Source organism: Phaseolus vulgaris, chromosome 2 (assembly GCF_051622355.1).
Source record: "Phaseolus vulgaris cultivar YP4 chromosome 2, ASM5162235v1, whole genome shotgun sequence".
NCBI classification, from domain to species: Eukaryota; Viridiplantae; Streptophyta; class Magnoliopsida; order Fabales; family Fabaceae; genus Phaseolus; species Phaseolus vulgaris.
In genome coordinates this window covers 33894944-33910878 of record NC_143499.1, presented here as the reverse complement: position 1 = coordinate 33910878, position 15935 = coordinate 33894944, and the positions used below count along the sequence as shown (strand labels likewise).

General features: G+C 35.2%; 2 protein-coding genes across 4 annotated transcripts; both read right to left on the bottom strand.

Moving 5' to 3' along the window:
• Window positions 1-370: 370 nt before the first annotated feature.
• On the bottom strand, window positions 371-4847 carry LOC137811565 (zinc finger CONSTANS-like protein (DUF3537)). Of its 3 annotated transcripts, XR_011081097.2 has the most exons (5): window positions 3961-4847; window positions 2857-3288; window positions 2451-2757; window positions 833-1470; window positions 371-719 (listed from the first exon to the last, which is right to left on the bottom strand). XR_011081097.2 is itself a non-coding variant. In XM_068613351.1 (4 exons), the coding sequence occupies exons 1-4, from the start codon at window positions 4495-4497 to the stop codon at window positions 1340-1342; spliced, it is 1407 nt and encodes a 468-aa protein (XP_068469452.1). In that variant the 5' UTR covers window positions 4498-4847; the 3' UTR covers window positions 371-1339. The 3 variants fall into 3 exon arrangements, 2 of the variants coding, with proteins under 2 accessions (XP_068469452.1, XP_090154760.1); XM_068613351.1 differs by having other exon boundaries at window positions 371-1470; XM_090298634.1 differs by lacking the exons at window positions 371-719; window positions 833-1470 and adding an exon at window positions 1950-2073.
• Window positions 4848-7495: 2648 nt separating this feature from the next.
• On the bottom strand, window positions 7496-12750 carry LOX6 (PLAT/LH2 domain-containing lipoxygenase family protein). The gene is made up of 9 exons (XM_068613349.1): window positions 12247-12750; window positions 11384-11661; window positions 11002-11239; window positions 10537-10869; window positions 10362-10447; window positions 10005-10112; window positions 9612-9913; window positions 9235-9501; window positions 7496-8334 (listed from the first exon to the last, which is right to left on the bottom strand). Exons 1-9 carry the CDS (start codon window positions 12623-12625, stop codon window positions 7575-7577), a joined length of 2751 nt encoding a protein of 916 aa, XP_068469450.1. The 5' UTR covers window positions 12626-12750; the 3' UTR covers window positions 7496-7574.
• Between the last annotated feature and the right edge of the window lie 3185 nt (window positions 12751-15935).

Sequence of the window (15935 nt, the reverse complement as noted above, 5' to 3'; positions counted from 1 at the left end):
ATCATTCTAAAAAATGTTTAATTTTTTGTTGTATAATGTTAACATCTTATAAACTTTCCTACATTCCTAATCTCCAGGAACCAAAAATATTCATTTTAAATTTGGAGTATTTGAAAGAGAAAAAAAAAGAAAGATCAATAACAAATTTACTCATATTATAGAAACTAAAATCCATAATTTTAAAGTCTAAAACAAAATCTCACTCTGCAAACGATTAATGATTATTAAATAAAAAAATAAGTGAAATTTGCTTAGTTATAAAGAAAACAACATTCGGAAGAAAATGGACAAAGGTATCATTTTTCCTTTAGGAATCAGGAAAACATCATTTTTCCTCACTTAACTGTATAACGGTATTTCTAAGATAGTATGGACAAAGGTTCGTTGCTTTATTATAAACATCTTACAAAGCTGATCGGCACCAGCTAAATTCAAAATATTGTCCATTACATAATATAAATCGCCCTAAGGATATCTCAAACAATAATAAAAAGAAATACTGTAACCTAACTACATCAGAATTTGCAAGCAACATTACTTGGTTGGAAATATCACTGTCCACCAAGACTTGAACACCCAACGCGATTGGCCCTTAGCGTAAGAGCAAAAGTTATACGCATTCAACAAGACAACGCACTTATAAGAGCCACAAATGTCCAGAGAATGGGGAAACTCTTCTACAAATATGATCCTTCCATTTCAAATGAGATGGTGCAAACCTAAGGTTAAGAATCAAAACAATGAGAAAGACTGCTTCGATTAGCCCAAGTATGTTAAAAACCGCAAATATCTTTTGCGCTTGTATGGATTTAAGGAAAAGTTGTTTGCTTGCCTAATGTGCTAATTCGAAGTCACAAGATCAACAAAAGTGTCAGTATGCTGACGGGAGGAATAAGAATCACGAACAGAATTTGGAGATGATATTTGCGTTGCTGGGGAATTGGGGAAGAGGCCAAAGGGCATATTTGACAGCGGCACCACAAATCTCATGATCACGGGTCTGCTTCTTTGCTGTGTGCATGCAACATTCTGACACAGAAGAAATTATTAGAAGCTCCAAGCGTCCATAGTCCCCGCTAATCTCCATGTGATGTGTAACCTAGTTTGTCAATTTCCGAGAGTAAAAACTCCTTTTTTTTGCTACATGGAGGAGATCATTTGAAACTGGTATCTCAGATCATGTAATAATTTCTCCTGGCTCGGCATATAAATTCATTATCCTTGGGTCCCCAGGAAGAACTATGGCTATTAGTGGAGGGCTTTCAATCAAAATGAAAATCATAACCGCCGGAAAGGCCTAAAACGAAAGGCTTGTTTGGTCAGCGAGCAAATTTTATCCTTAGATTAGCGTCTGACCGAGAACAAAGGTAACCAGACTTAATTCAAGGAAAAATATTGTGTTGACTAGAGATCGATCCACTGTCCATCCAAATATTGTTATTCCTCCTGGATTTGTCTGCAAATACATCACTGCATATTTGAAGAAAACAATAAGCACGAAATCCTCCTGGTGGACACAAAACAAGCTAACAGCCAGAGTTCAAGTCTTGAAACCAGAAGGAACAAGGTTTCTCAACTTGAAAAATACATTCCAAAAGCAGTTGTATAGAAGTTGTGTGTAATTTATCACGACTGCCAATGTATTGATAATAAATAAAGTCATTCATATATGAACCAGGAAATTCAGCGCACTAATCTCACAAAATGAGAAAATTCACATTTGCAAAAAATTGTGATTTATGTGGTAATTATTATGAGGACAAGGGAATGACCTAGTAATAGTAATCTACATATGCAAAATGAACCTTTAGGCTTTCAATATTTTCTAGAGATGGCATGTTTATTGCACATTACATATGGAAGATGATTCTAAGAAAGCTAATTTGTTAATCTAATCAGATGTATCATAATAAATGTTTGCATAGCCTGCTGTAGGTAGCCATTTTAAGCTAGTATTGGTTCATGAACACGAAAGATAATAATGCAAATGAATATCACTCGGATGTACCTTTTAGAGAAAATTAGCAGAAATACGTTTTTCCTTCTCTTAGACAATGTTAGATACCTCTTTCACTGGACCAAATGTTTTCAGTATGAGTTGAATGTACAAGATAAAATAGACTTCACAATATATTAATAAAAAACTTAATAAAACCAGAAAACTACACTAACATAAATTTTCCTTGGATCTTTCCTAGTTCTGATTTCAATAATCTGTCGTTGAAGTATTATTTCATCTCAATTTGGCCTTGCAACACACCTATACCCTTCACAGCATTTCGTGTAACATTATCAGATTATTTTATGTTCTCATGCAAGATGAAATTATAAGAAATTACAAGATACCAAGGAAGCATATATGATAATATGATGTTTCTATAAACAATTTCTTTTTATCACGAGAAAAAAAAAATGTAACATTGATCAGTTTACAGACAGGTAATACATACCAAAAGCTTGTCTCTTGTGATGTGAAGACACGTAAGAAGCCCATTGGGTATTCGAAAACATTCCAGCATAATCCATTGACTCCAGATCACTTTCAGAATAGTCTACATGTATGGCATTTAAATGGTTTGCAGCCTCCAAGCTCCCTGCACTAGCAGAGCTCCTCAATTGTGGTGCATCAGAAGATGTGCATGTTAGCATTGCATGCCACCTGCTTGCATGGGAAACAATGCCTTGAGCTCTATGAGAAATTCTTGTTGCAGCATGCAAACAAATAATGATGCCCACCACCTGAACAAGTGTGGATACCTGAGAAAAAAAAAACATTACACGATGAATGGTGAAATGAAAGTAACTAGTTCATTAAATCTAAATGCATAAACACTTTGAACATAGTGTAGAACTCACAGCAAAATCTCCACCATTAATGAAGGTAAGCATTTCACCATATCCAGTGACCTGCAAAAGCGTCACAACTTGGCTAGCCGTGACAACCAAGAACTCCAGAAGCAGATAGATTCTGAACCTATGACTTATCTTGGAGAGATGATAACGCAACCGAATGTGCTCTTCCATAAAAACTATAACATCACTTTCCCTTTGCAAGAGCTTCCCATAATCATCAAAATGGATCACTTGCAAACTGCAGACCAAGTGAAATAAAATGCAGGCGGACAGAGAAATTGTACTCATATAAGTCCAGGATATAATCAAAGCTGATAGAATAGCGAATGAAAGCCACCAGGACCCATGTTGAACATAGAAAATGCGAATGATTTCTCGGGCGGTCTTCAGAAGGAAACATGGCAAAACCCACAGAAAAAGCAAGCGCATAGATCCCTATTAACAGTAAAAGCAAAGTTTAATTGCCATAAAATTTGACTCTGAATTAATCAGAAATCACACTGTATGACTTTGTAAGGTAGTTTTTTTATACAAGATACCGTAATAAACTAGCCTTGTGCTCTCCAATCAAAATGAAAAGTTTCACTTCGGCAATCTGTGTTGACATTTAATGAATCTTTTATCATAAAAAATCCTGAAGTAATCTATGTTGGCATTTAATGCATCTCTTATTATACAAATTCCAGAAGTGAAACTCTAATTTCGATTGAAAAACACCTGTGGAACTGTGTAAGTTTCGTACATTATTTGTTCTAACTTTTAGATCTGTTTGATGAGGAATAGAAGAATAATAAGGAATGATAACATGTTCATACAATCGAATAAGGAAGAACCGAAACAATACAAGATAATCTTCAACGATTTGACTCCTCTCATTTCGAAAAGTTCTCAAATAAGGCAAATGTTCAATAATAATAATAATAATAATAATAACAAGAATAGAACAAAGAGCAACGAATTCTGATTTCGAGCAAAAACCCTAACGACGCCAAAAAGTGTTCATCACCAAAAAACTCGAGTCAAATAAAGCAATTAAGCACGCAAGTAAAGCAGATGACAAACAGTGCAATTATCGCTGGAGCTAGCGAAGGAGACAAGGAAACAGACCGAAATCTGAGCGACGTAGTCACGGTGAAAGCAATGCATCTTTCCAGAGTAGCGGTCAACGAAGAGGAACCTGCGGAGACCGTACTTGCGGAGGTTGTGGGAGAGACAGAGCAAGGACACGGCGGCGAGAGTCGCCTGAAACCCCACGATCACCATCTCAAAGGTCTGAATCTCATACCTATCGCACTCCGCGCACTTGCACATGGACAGCGCCACAAGTGGCGCCGCCACTCCAACCGCCGCGAACACGGTCCACGAAAGCACCAAACTGAACACCGAGTGCTGGTTGAACCCTAACACGGTCAGAAACCACTCCAACCGCGCCAAGCTCTCCTCCACTTCACTCTCGTCCTCCTCATAGTCATTCTCTCCGTCACCATCACCATCACCATCATCGTCGTTCTTCTTATTATCATTATTATTGGTATTAGCATTAGTATCCCCATTTTGGTCTGCTTGTTGTTGATGTTGAATTGAAATTAGAAGCGGGGTTTGACTATGACCGGCTTCTTCTGTTTGTATTTGCAGATTAGTCATCTCTGTTCTGTTGCGGATCCCCCACCGCTATAACCGTATCTTAGTAGGGTAGGACCGAGTCTCCTAAATTCACCTCACCTCACCTCAACTACCTTAATACCTTTCTTCTTCATCCTCCCCAAAGGAATCGCGTTCAGAACACACCTGGGATCAAATGCAACTTGCGTCGTCTCGTGACGCGTGGCATCTTATGGAAACTCTGAACCGTTGGATGAAAAGAATAAAGGTCTCCACCGGGAGAATAAGAAGAAACGGTGGGTTGATCGTGAGAGAGACCATTTTTCAATTGCTGGTTCCTTAAGCAGTTAACAAACTCTGTGACGTGGGAAGGAGGATTCAATTATTTCTTTATTTTTCATACCCTCTTTTTAAGATTAATAATGCACCTGTCTACCTGTTTTTTTTGAAAAATTAAGCTATAATGAACAACTTCAATATTTTTATTTTTATTTTGAATTAATACCTGGAACAAAAATTAATATTTTAAAATATCATATTATCATATTGCTCAATGAGTAAAATTCTAAAGAGCATGATGAAGCTATATATTATTAACAAAGTTTCTATATTCTTAGTAGTACTTTTGAAATATTTATTAGTGTTTTCTTAAAAATATAACGAAGTAGATCATGCCAGCAAAATGAGGACTTGTTTCTCCATCTATATTAATTAATCTATAAGATCGTATAGTTAATTTTAATGTACAGAAGTTTCATATAATTTTGTCCCATTTTAACAATGTCTTAATAATTAGGTTTTTATTGTAATAATTACGTTTTTACTTCTCTTACAGAGTTAGTACATAGACACAAGTTTAAAAAAAAAAACACTTTTCCATAAAAGAGAAAAGTAATTAAAAAATATTAATTTAAAAGTAAAATATTTTAAAACTTACCCATAAACTAATTTCATCTCATAAATAAATTAGTTATATTTATAGTTTTTAAAAGTATTTAAGCAAAACATACTTTAAAATATTTAATTTAATCAAATACTTTTGTCCACATATTTTTGGAAACTATTGTTCATACATAAAAATTCAATAACTTTTTCAAATACAATAATAATGTATTGTAAAATTGAAATGGTTTTGGTAATAAGTAGTTTAATATAGTACTTAAAAAATATCTTATAAAAGATCAAAGTTAATATATACTCCAGAATCCAATAATATATGATTTAGAAAAAGATAAAATGTTATATATATAAAGAAAAAAAAAACATTATATTCCTACAACTATGTCCTTTTAAATATATCGTAAAATAAAATTTCAACGCCTACATCTGAATCTACTTGTGTATCTAGTACACTCATAATAAGTTATTACACATGGTCAACGGTCAACACAATGGTAAACTACTAAAAAAGATAAAAAAATAATAATAATCATAAATTTCAAGAATATACAATTAGATAATGAAACACATAATCACATATTGTCTTTTGCATGAGACACATACATACACAGATCATATAATGTCATAATTTGTTCATCATCCTTTGAAAGTTTCACATTATTTTTATTTTATATATTGTGAAGTCATGTTTATCAAGTAGTTAAGATGATTTAGGATGGTAGTTATGAAAAAGATGTATTTTGACAATAGCACAAAAAAAAAAAAATTATATGTCACATCATGTTAGACACAAATACTTTATTTGACTTACAAACAAAATTATATGATAATATAACTTTGCCTGACGAATCAAACACAAGTTCATAACTTCGTTTGACCAAATATACACAAGTTTGCTTCACTTGATTGTTTTGCCCACTTCATTTGTTAAATATACATCATATTTACATGCCAAGGAAGTTTTCTTTTAAATTTACAACAAAATAAAGATAGGTCTTAATTTACAATACATTACAAAATAAGTTAAACCATATCAACTGGAGATTCACATCTAACAACATCAAAAATTACATGAAAAGTAAAAGAGGAATAATCTCATTGTTATTGTTATAGTTTAGGTCCTTATTTTTACTCTAAAAAAAAGTAAATATGAGTATTCTCCTTACCTCTAAAACTTTATCATAACATCTCAAAGTTTAGAACATAATTATTGAAATGAATTTGTAATTGAATGAAACAACTTCCCAAAATTCTTGAAACTTAATAAACTTTAACAAAAAGTTTGGCATTATGCCTTTCAGATATCCCAAAATTTCAAGGGTCAAAATTACAAGGCAACAAAAGTAGTTTACCTAATTTTTGAAAAAACAGAAAAAACACAAGAAGGGAAGGTAAAGACAAAATTACAAGACAACAAATATAGTTAAACAAAATTGTGAAAAACATAAAAAAGGAAAAGTTGAATTGTGTTATAATTAGTTTACATAATACTGTATATTTTTGGTTGGACAGTGAGTTAGAAAAAAAAAGGATATTAGATAATTTGAAGTGTAATGCCAACTTGGTGTTTAGAATATGTCGAAATAGGAGAAGAGAACGATGATAATCGCCTAGGATCTATTACCATGTTTTTCATACTAATTGATCATGTAGTTTAAACTAATTTATAAATGAGATATAACTAAATGTTATTAAAAAAATTTATGAATTCAGAAAAAGTTGAATTAGGAAAAAGTTTGTGGAGACCACAAAATGTGGCAACCTTAAGCCACCAACTAGGAAGGAAAAAGGAAAGGAAGGGGACAAAGAAAATGCAGAGAGAAATGACAGGTCTTGGAAAAAGAGAAAAAGAAATTGGATAAGGTGCTGAAATGGATCTGGATGTAGACACACTTTACCCTTATTTTATTATTTGTTCCTGTTATTATTAATAGAAACATATTTTCTTTTATTTGTATATCAACATATCTATTATACTAAAATGATATAATTTCGCTAGAAATTTTTTAAAAAATAGATGATATTTATTTTTAAGTGAAGAAATTCTGCTGTTGTTTTAAAGTATTATTTGATCAAAGAAAAAAATTGTTTTTATATGTTAAAACATAAAACTATTTAATTAAAAAGGACAAAAAAATAATTACGAAAATTATATGTCTTAATGAGATGGAGTTTAGGGTGAATAAATATGACTTAGACTAATATAGTGAGAATAATGATCATATAGATATGCTGTTGGGAATTCCACGACCTGTTACTCCGGGTCCTGAGGAGCGAAGCAAGAGTTCATAGGGAGGGACACCTGCACCACTCCTGTTTCTCAAACGGGTGTCCTTGTTTCTTGCATTTATTATTTCCTCAATTTCCTCCAGTCTAGCAGAGAATTTCTTAAACAATTGGAGGATTTCATGGTCATGGATCCAGTGATTATGCAGAGGGTTAAGCTCACCCAAATACTCCTCATCAGGGGAATGAGTTGAAAGTGTGTCCTGAACAGCCATTACTTTGGTAGCTTGAAGCTGAGTAGGCAGTGATGATAGGAAAACAAGTTGAGGATTTTGGATGAACTTGTCAAATTCAGGATCATTCTCCTGGGGGATCAATTTTCTCACAAGGGTAGGGCGGTTAGGAACGTATCCTCCAAAGGGGTATTGTCCAAAATTAATGGCAGCGTGTTGGCCTGAAGCCACCCATATGATTGTGGTAAGTATACCAGATAGGTCCTCTTGGGAATCCAGTTTTGGCCACCAGGGTTCATTTTTTTTGTCACAGTGACCCTTTAACTTGATTTCACTCCACCATGCTTGGAGTTCAACATCAGATGTCACTGAATTTGAATCGGAGTAGAAGTGTCCAACATAAGATTCTACCCATTCTTTTATGGCAGACCAGATCAAGAGTCCATCTGCAGCATAAGGGTAGTCTTCAATCACCAGTTTTACACCACAGGGCATTGAAGGGTCTTCTACTGCCATTCCCCTGAAAAAAAAAACAAGAGGATTATAAACAGATTGATAGAATACTAGGGAAATTTATCAAACAGGATCATTTTTTTTTTAAATTTATCCAACAAATGTTTCGCAGTTAAGAAGTCATACTTTAATGTATGACTATAGGTTTTTAATTTTTATTTTACAAGTCATGGAAATTCACAACTTCTTTCTTTTTCAATTTTTATTTTATTTTACCTGTTCTGTATTTCTATGTATATTTCCATTTAATGATTATGATGAAACTGACACGTTCATACATAATATGGATAATTTTTTAAAATTTAACTATTTTTGTAAATTTCTAAATAAATTGAACCTCTATAGTAAAGGGGCCATACTAGTATGTTATGTCATGTTTTATGTAGTATAAACACTGACACAGACATTGATACGACACGAACACGGACACGAAGATACGTATAATTTTTAAAATGTAGGATACGGGAACACAAATCTATATATTATATAATTATGAATTATATAAATTGACAATAAAAATTTATGTGCACAAATATGTCTCTGATTATTATTTTGAGCAGAAAGATGTTTTTCATTACTAGTTCAAAAGGATTTGTTTCTTATTTTTATAATCATAAGAAAAATTTATACAATAAGTTTGAGTTTTTAAAAAATTAATATATATATTTTTTTTAAATTGTGTTAGAAGCGTATTAGAATTGTCAGAAATCCAACAAATACTTTTTGAATTGAACACTTAACATATACGTATCCTATAAGTATCACTCCAAGGAGGGAAAAGGTTTGTTAATTCATTCAAAAGACGGGAGTGTCGGTGTTCGATAGAAGCTTCATAGTTCATGTTACTAAGTAGAAAACGACAACAAAGGAAGATTTACGCGGGGGTTAGCCTTAAAATCAGTATTACCTCCGAATAAGATCTGCTGGCAGTGACTCCATATCAAATCGCCACAGGTTCTTGTAAGCTGCTGAACTAAGTTCCATGGCATACTTTCCCGGACTGAAAGATGCTTCAATAATACCGCCTCCATTTATCAGATTTTGCCGAGCAAGCGCATTAATTTCTAATGTGTAGCGCAAATGAGGGTGTAAGAGCTTGTAAATTGGATGCATTGAGCTTAGCTGTCGATGAGTAGCAATAATATACGGCTCCATGCATGCATGAGTCCTCAACCTGCACACACAAATTTCCACTGTGTATTAGTCTTAATCAGATGTACTGAATCTGAAGCCAATCTAGCTATTTATGCTATAATTTTGAATTTCCACGAAAAGTTGTCTTACCAATGATTTACTAGTTGGTGGACGCCAGCATCATTTGAGCAGACATGAGCCTTTGCCAACTTCCAAGTCCAGTATGTTGTGGCATCATGGCCTTGGGTGTAAACTCTTTTGTTTTGTGGGGAAGAGTGCGTTTTAGGAAGTGAAAGCTCAATTGCTACAGGACGAAGAATGCCAGCCTTTGTATAGAAGAGAATTGTCCGAGAGGCATAAGCTTTCCTCCCAGGTAAAGAGTTCATCTTCTTGATGAAGGGCAAGAGCATGTCATGGTAATCAAGGATAAACAGTCTCTTCTCCTCTATAGCCTAATAATACAAAAGTAATTGGTAGTAGAGCTAACAAATTTCTGTTGGAAAAACAGGTCAAGCTAAGTAGCAACAAAGGTATAGAGCAAACCTGTTCCAAGCTCATTCCACTAAGTTCTTGCTCTAGAATTTCCTTCGTTAGTGCAGATTCAGGAGGCCCATAGAGAGCAGGATCCAGATTGCTGCGGATGGGGAATTCCTGTGGAAGACACAAAGAACTGCTAAAGAGACCACACACACAAAAAAAATACTCCTAGACAAGATAAATTATTACATAATTCAAGACAACCATGATTCTGGATAATCTCCGTTACACGTAATCAAATTGGATTAACTTTTTCTCAAAACTTAAAACAGTCCGATTGCATGCAAATGGAGCTGACCATAACCATAGACATGTGACGATCTTGAACCCTACCATAATTTAGTCCTAGGTATATGAAACTACCTTTAACAGCTCAATATTCACTGGATTGACCCCTGCTAAGGCCTGTCTTGCAAATTCATTGTCCCGCAACCAAGAAAATTTATCCCCTGGAACCATAAAAAACGAACAAGTGAAAATAAATAATGTTTTCGGTGAAAGAAAACAAGGTTGTGTTGCATTTTCTGCACTAGCATACCTTTTATAACAGCCGGAATTTCATATTTCAACAAACTCTCTCCAGCACTCAGGACCTGTTTCATCACCTTGCCAACTAGGAGATTTTCCACTACCCCTTTGCTCTCTTCATCTCTCAGTAGAACACCCTCGATATAAAGCTTGTCAATGTCGGAGAAGCACTTGAAAGGAATGTCTGAACTCGACAGTGTGGCTGCAATGGAGGGCAGTAGATTGTGGAACAGAGCTTTCAACCTTCCAGCGGAGAAAGTGTCCTGCTTGATCTCCTCAAAAGTTTCATCCCGGGGAACATAAACCGGATGAGGCTTCTCAATTCTACTCTCGGACAATGGATCTAATTGATTTGAATGGCACCCATTACACACAACAAATTATGCACACCCCATCAGACATGCTGCTTGTTCCTTCATTCCAAAACCCAACACAGAAAGTAACCGATAAAAGGAAGCAAATTTATGAAGTGTACCAGAGAGAGTGGGAGGTCTGCCAGTTCTACAACGACGAGGATAAGGCCTCTCGTGACCCCCAAGGACAGGCCTCGCAAGCTCCTCGTCCTTATCAGGGTTGCCCAAGTCATTGTACGTATCATAATCATAGATTCTTTCATGTTGCTTTCTTGTCCCATGCTGGTTACCCCTTACGCTTAGCAAGTCCTCACGTCGAAGATCTTTGATACCAGCTGGTGTTTGTGACGGTAAGTATGCCTGTCCCGTAAGAGTTCGTAATTAGAAAGTTTGTCGGTTATAGGAGAAATAGTTGAGTAGAGTTTTGAGTGTTGATCATCATGCATGCATGCAATAACTTTCCATTGGTTTAGAGTTTGAAAAGAGGGTTGAGCAGTGACTCACTTGGTTGTTGAATATGATTCTGCTTTCAGGGTTGTCGTTTCGGGAATGAATCCAGGTGTTAGCTGGGAAGAAAATGGGTCCTCCACTGAAGCCATGAACGATGATCTCCACTAGGTAGAACTCTTTCCCGTGAAGATTAGTGATGAGAACTGCACCCGGGCATCCAAAGTCACTTGGCACGCTGAACTCACCAGCGTACTCCACAATGTAAGAAACGTTCGACGGCTTCGGTATCCACCCTCTCACGTAGCTTTCCACGCTTTTCCCAGAATTAGTAACTGAAAAACAACAAAACAAACAAATATTTGGAATCACAAAACGACAATAGTACCCTCTTAAGAGTAAATATAACACTGTCACATCACATCTATTTCCTTACAATGTCAAATATTAAATGCTTACTTCATTTAGTTAAATGCGAAAAAAACTAAATAACTTTTCAATTTAAGGAAGACAGTTTAATTTAATTAATATTCTAAGAGCATTTACACTTAATAATTATGTAAAAAAAAAGTGTATAAATAATAATGTCATAATAATATAAAAAGTAATGTTAAATAGAATATTTGATCACTGCTGGAAATATTAAAAAAATAAAAAGGTGTTTGGATCGCAGATCAGCAAACAAGTTTTCCCTTTTTGTATGGCTTCTGCTTTTCGTCGAACAAGGCGACATGAAGTCAAATAAAAAAGCTTGCAGCTGTGTTGCATAAACCAGCACTCTCGTGTGTGCGGCAAAAAGTTTAGGAAGTAAAAAGTGGATGAAGGTGGCGATCTCAAGACAACCTTAAAAACATAAATTAATAATTTGACAAAAGTTAGAAGAAAGATTTGAAGTTGAGAAACAGGAGAAAGTAAGTAACCAGGGTCGATGTCGTGGCTAATGAGCTGAATCTGGATCCCTTGACCAACGCCGTTGACCAAGTACTCCCACTGATCCCCAAGCTTTTCACCGATCTTCTCCTTCATCTTCTTCTTTATTGTCACCACTGCTCTCACTTGTATCCCTTCGTCAACGCCGGAACCAGGTTCCACCGGCCCCTTCTTCTCCCTCCTCTCTTTACTGTCCAACGGAGTCGTAGTCATGGTCTGGCTCTGATCTCCACCGCCAACACTGGCCTGGACCTGTACGCTCCCGCGCGCGGAGGGCCGGAAGTGAATGTTCCGGAGGTGGTTGAGGGCGAGGAGCGGCGGAGACGGGCGGAGGGAGAAGTATGAGTTGAGAGGCCTGAGCGGCAACATTGTGAGTTGTCTTTTGGATTCACGAATCGGAGATGGGCGTGTGTGTTCTCCTGCTGTGTAACCCACTCCCAAAAAATTGCTTTTATTTATTTTTCATTTAAAAAGTTTAAAATCAGATTAATTATTTCTTTTTTAAATATAAGAGTATAATATAATAACTTATCAATAATTATTTCCTCGCGATAAATATCTCTGTTTTTTTATTCATTATCTTCATTGTCCTCACATGACATCATATATTATAGTAATATCAATTACTTACCTTTTACTATATCTCTATCTGAATTTCTATAAAATTAATAAGTTTGAATTTGGTAAAGACTAGCTAGTAATACGTCAATATGCATGCTTAACTATTATTTATACCTCTATTTATTTTTTAAGTACATTATATCATTTATTATTGTACCTACCCCGAATTAAGATTGGGCACGATCATGATTGACTGAGTTCATGGTCTTATAATTAATCAATAAATGACTCATAATAAGGTAAATGATTGATTAATAGCTAAGCGGCTATTCAAGAATGATAATGATTATTTTAATGATGGTTTTAAAGCTTTTTTCACTTTTCAAAGAGTTTATAAACTTCCTAGGAAGTATCTCATCATCATCTTATCATTATACTTATACTTTAAATACATATTGATATCCAATGTTCTTACTAAGTTAAACATTGAAAAAAATCTTTTTCTGGTAAATTTCCTCCTCTTCTTGGTAATCAGTCAAAACTCAGTATATAGAGGAGCGAAATCAATTCTACTTCAGGATTTTCTGTGTTCATTTTTAGTAAGAACTTTTGGTGTCATCTGTGGAAACTTGGTAAGATTTTATCCCAGGACCACCATAATATTGAGTGTGCCTTACAAAATGAGCTCTTCGCAAAACAATATGAACATTAAACTCGAAGCTAACCTCTGAAAGAACGAGGAAAAACATGCAAAAAACAATGGAGATTAATCTTGGACAAATGCATGACAAGATGGAGAAGAATATAACATCCATGAAAGAACAACACCAAAAGACCAAAAGGAAGCTGAACAACATCGACTTAAGATACAAGTATGACAGGATCAACTTGCAATAAGAAATGACAACTATACTCGAGGCGGAAAAAACTTCACTGAGTACACAACAAAATCTCAACCACTCTCACTCGAGCCATTTGTTTGATAAGAGCGAACTCCACCTCATACCTACACACCTAGATTATCATGGAGAAGCTCAGTATACTCCCACACTAAGATCCTCGTGGAAGGAAAGTCTGGGGCATGATCAACTACCTTTCAAGGCACTACCCAATCCTATTCTCAATGAAACAATGAGGTCCAATCTAGAAGGTTTCCACCCCTTCACATTCGAGGTCATGAGGACCCAACTGCCATGAAAATGAAAGTGGCCTAGCATGAAAAAATACAATGGGATCACAGACCCCGAGGCTCATGTTAAAGCATATATGATTCAAGTCAATCTGTTCTCGGAAAACATAGTTGTGCACTGCAGACTATTTCCAACTACACTGGTGGGGTAGCCTTAGATTGGTATTATTCCTTATCCAGGAATTCAATTGACTATTTCAATACCCTTTGTGCATGTTTCTTGGCTAAGTTTTCTGACTTCAAACCAATTATTGCAACCTCGACCTTCTTGCAAAACGTTGTAGATGGGGAGCGAGAGGGTTTATGACAATACATGGCCCAATTTTCCAGAGCCACATTGAATATCCCTGATTTGCACCTGACAATCTCCATGCATACCCTCCTGGTAGGGTTACACCCATGGAAGTTTTTAGGTACCCTATACTTGGATTCTCTCATCGACATGGATCAACTCCGAGCAAAGGCAACCAGATACATCAACATCGAGGAGAATGCCGATGCTCGAAGAAAGGTGATGAAAACCCCAACTTCTCCATCACTTCCACCCTTCAAAAGGAGATGCTCAAGAAAGTTCGAGAATTACACCCCCTCAATGTGTCGAGGGAGGTGGTCCTCAAGGAGGCCTGCAAGTTATAACTCATCCAACTACCCTCCCCAGCTCCCAACAATCCCTCGCGTGACTTGACAAAACACTGTAGCTATCATTGACACCAGGGACATGCCACCGAAGAGTGTTTTAAAGTGAAAGACCTCCTAAAGGAGCTAACAATATCAAGAGCACTCAATCGATTCATACACCAAGCCACACATAATCATGGCAGAAAGTCGTTCAAAGGGCGTGGTCAAGGTCAGAGGGGTGGACATGGAGGACGAGGATGAGGCGGATACCAGACTGAGGTTCCTGAATGAAGTAGAGAAAGAATGAAATACTTGTTAGGGTGGTATTGCAAGAATGAAATATCATCTTACTAAAACAAATAAGAATGTCATTGATTGTACATATGTTCTAGATAATATTAAAAAGTGTTTTTGAAATTGTTAAAAAATAAAGAAAAGAAAACTAAAAAAAAGTAAATAATAGACTATTTTGAAAAGGTAGATATTCGAGTTAGTAATAAGAAAGGAGCATTTGAGTCATTTGCCAACAAAGGAAAATAAAAAGTTATAAAGCAAAAAACTATTAATGAAATATTTAAATATAAAGAGATGGTGCAAATGCATACATGCATTTAATTTGGTAAAAAGCTCCTTATTTGTCCAAATGTTAAAATTTAGTTTTGAATATGGAAAATGTTTAAAGTCTCTTACTTATCATGAAGTTAGAATATCTTATTTGAAAAATGTGGTTGACAATATTCAAACTTGTTTGAAAAAATATCAAGTTGAATGGAAGAAATGAGGTTTACATTATGTGTTATGGTTGGATAGATGGAAAAGGGAAGTCACTTATCATCATTTTGGTGAATAGTCCAAGTGAAACAATTTTTTTAAAATCTATTAATATGAGTAATGGGATTATGCCAAACAAATGTTTAAGCTATTAGACTTTATGATAGAAGAAATTGGAAAGAATTGCACGAGTTGTGCGAGATGGTGCTTCTAATTTTGTGAAAGCTAGAAAGATGATAGAGATGAGAAGAAAAATTATTTTGATCTCCTTGTGCAGGTCATTGAAGACATTGGTCAACTCCCATTATCTTATAATACCAATGCAAATGCCAAAGAAAGTCACAACTTCCATTTATAGAAACACATGAATCCTAAACTTGTATAAAAAGCATTTCAACAAAAAAAGAATTAGCTAAACCAACAATTATAAGATTTGCAATTGCTTTTCTCACCCTACAATGTATAACATAACAAAAAAAATGTTTTTCAATCTATGTTTGTTTCATAGGAACTGACAACTAGTAATCATGGTAATAAAAG

What these genes read in the sequence shown, in the direction of transcription:
- LOC137811565 (XM_068613351.1), bottom strand. Translation starts at nt 4,497, where the DNA reads ATGACTAATCTGCAAATACAAACAGAAGAAGCCGGTCATAGTCAAACC. An exon ending in ACTACGTCGCTCAGATTTCG is followed by an intron (nt 3,289 to 3,960) that starts GTCTGTTTCCTT and finishes TACTGTTAATAG; the next exon opens with GGATCTATGCGCTTGCTTTT. An exon ending in TTAATGGTGGAGATTTTGCT is followed by an intron (nt 2,758 to 2,856) that starts GTGAGTTCTACA and finishes TTTTTTTCTCAG; the next exon opens with GTATCCACACTTGTTCAGGT.
- LOX6 (XM_068613349.1), bottom strand. Translation starts at nt 12,625, where the DNA reads ATGTTGCCGCTCAGGCCTCTCAACTCATACTTCTCCCTCCGCCCGTCT. An exon ending in AATTCCGGCTGTTATAAAAG is followed by an intron (nt 10,448 to 10,536) that starts GTATGCTAGTGC and finishes TTATGGTTCCAG; the next exon opens with GGGATAAATTTTCTTGGTTG. An exon ending in CACCAACTAGTAAATCATTG is followed by an intron (nt 9,502 to 9,611) that starts GTAAGACAACTT and finishes TTGTGTGTGCAG; the next exon opens with GTTGAGGACTCATGCATGCA.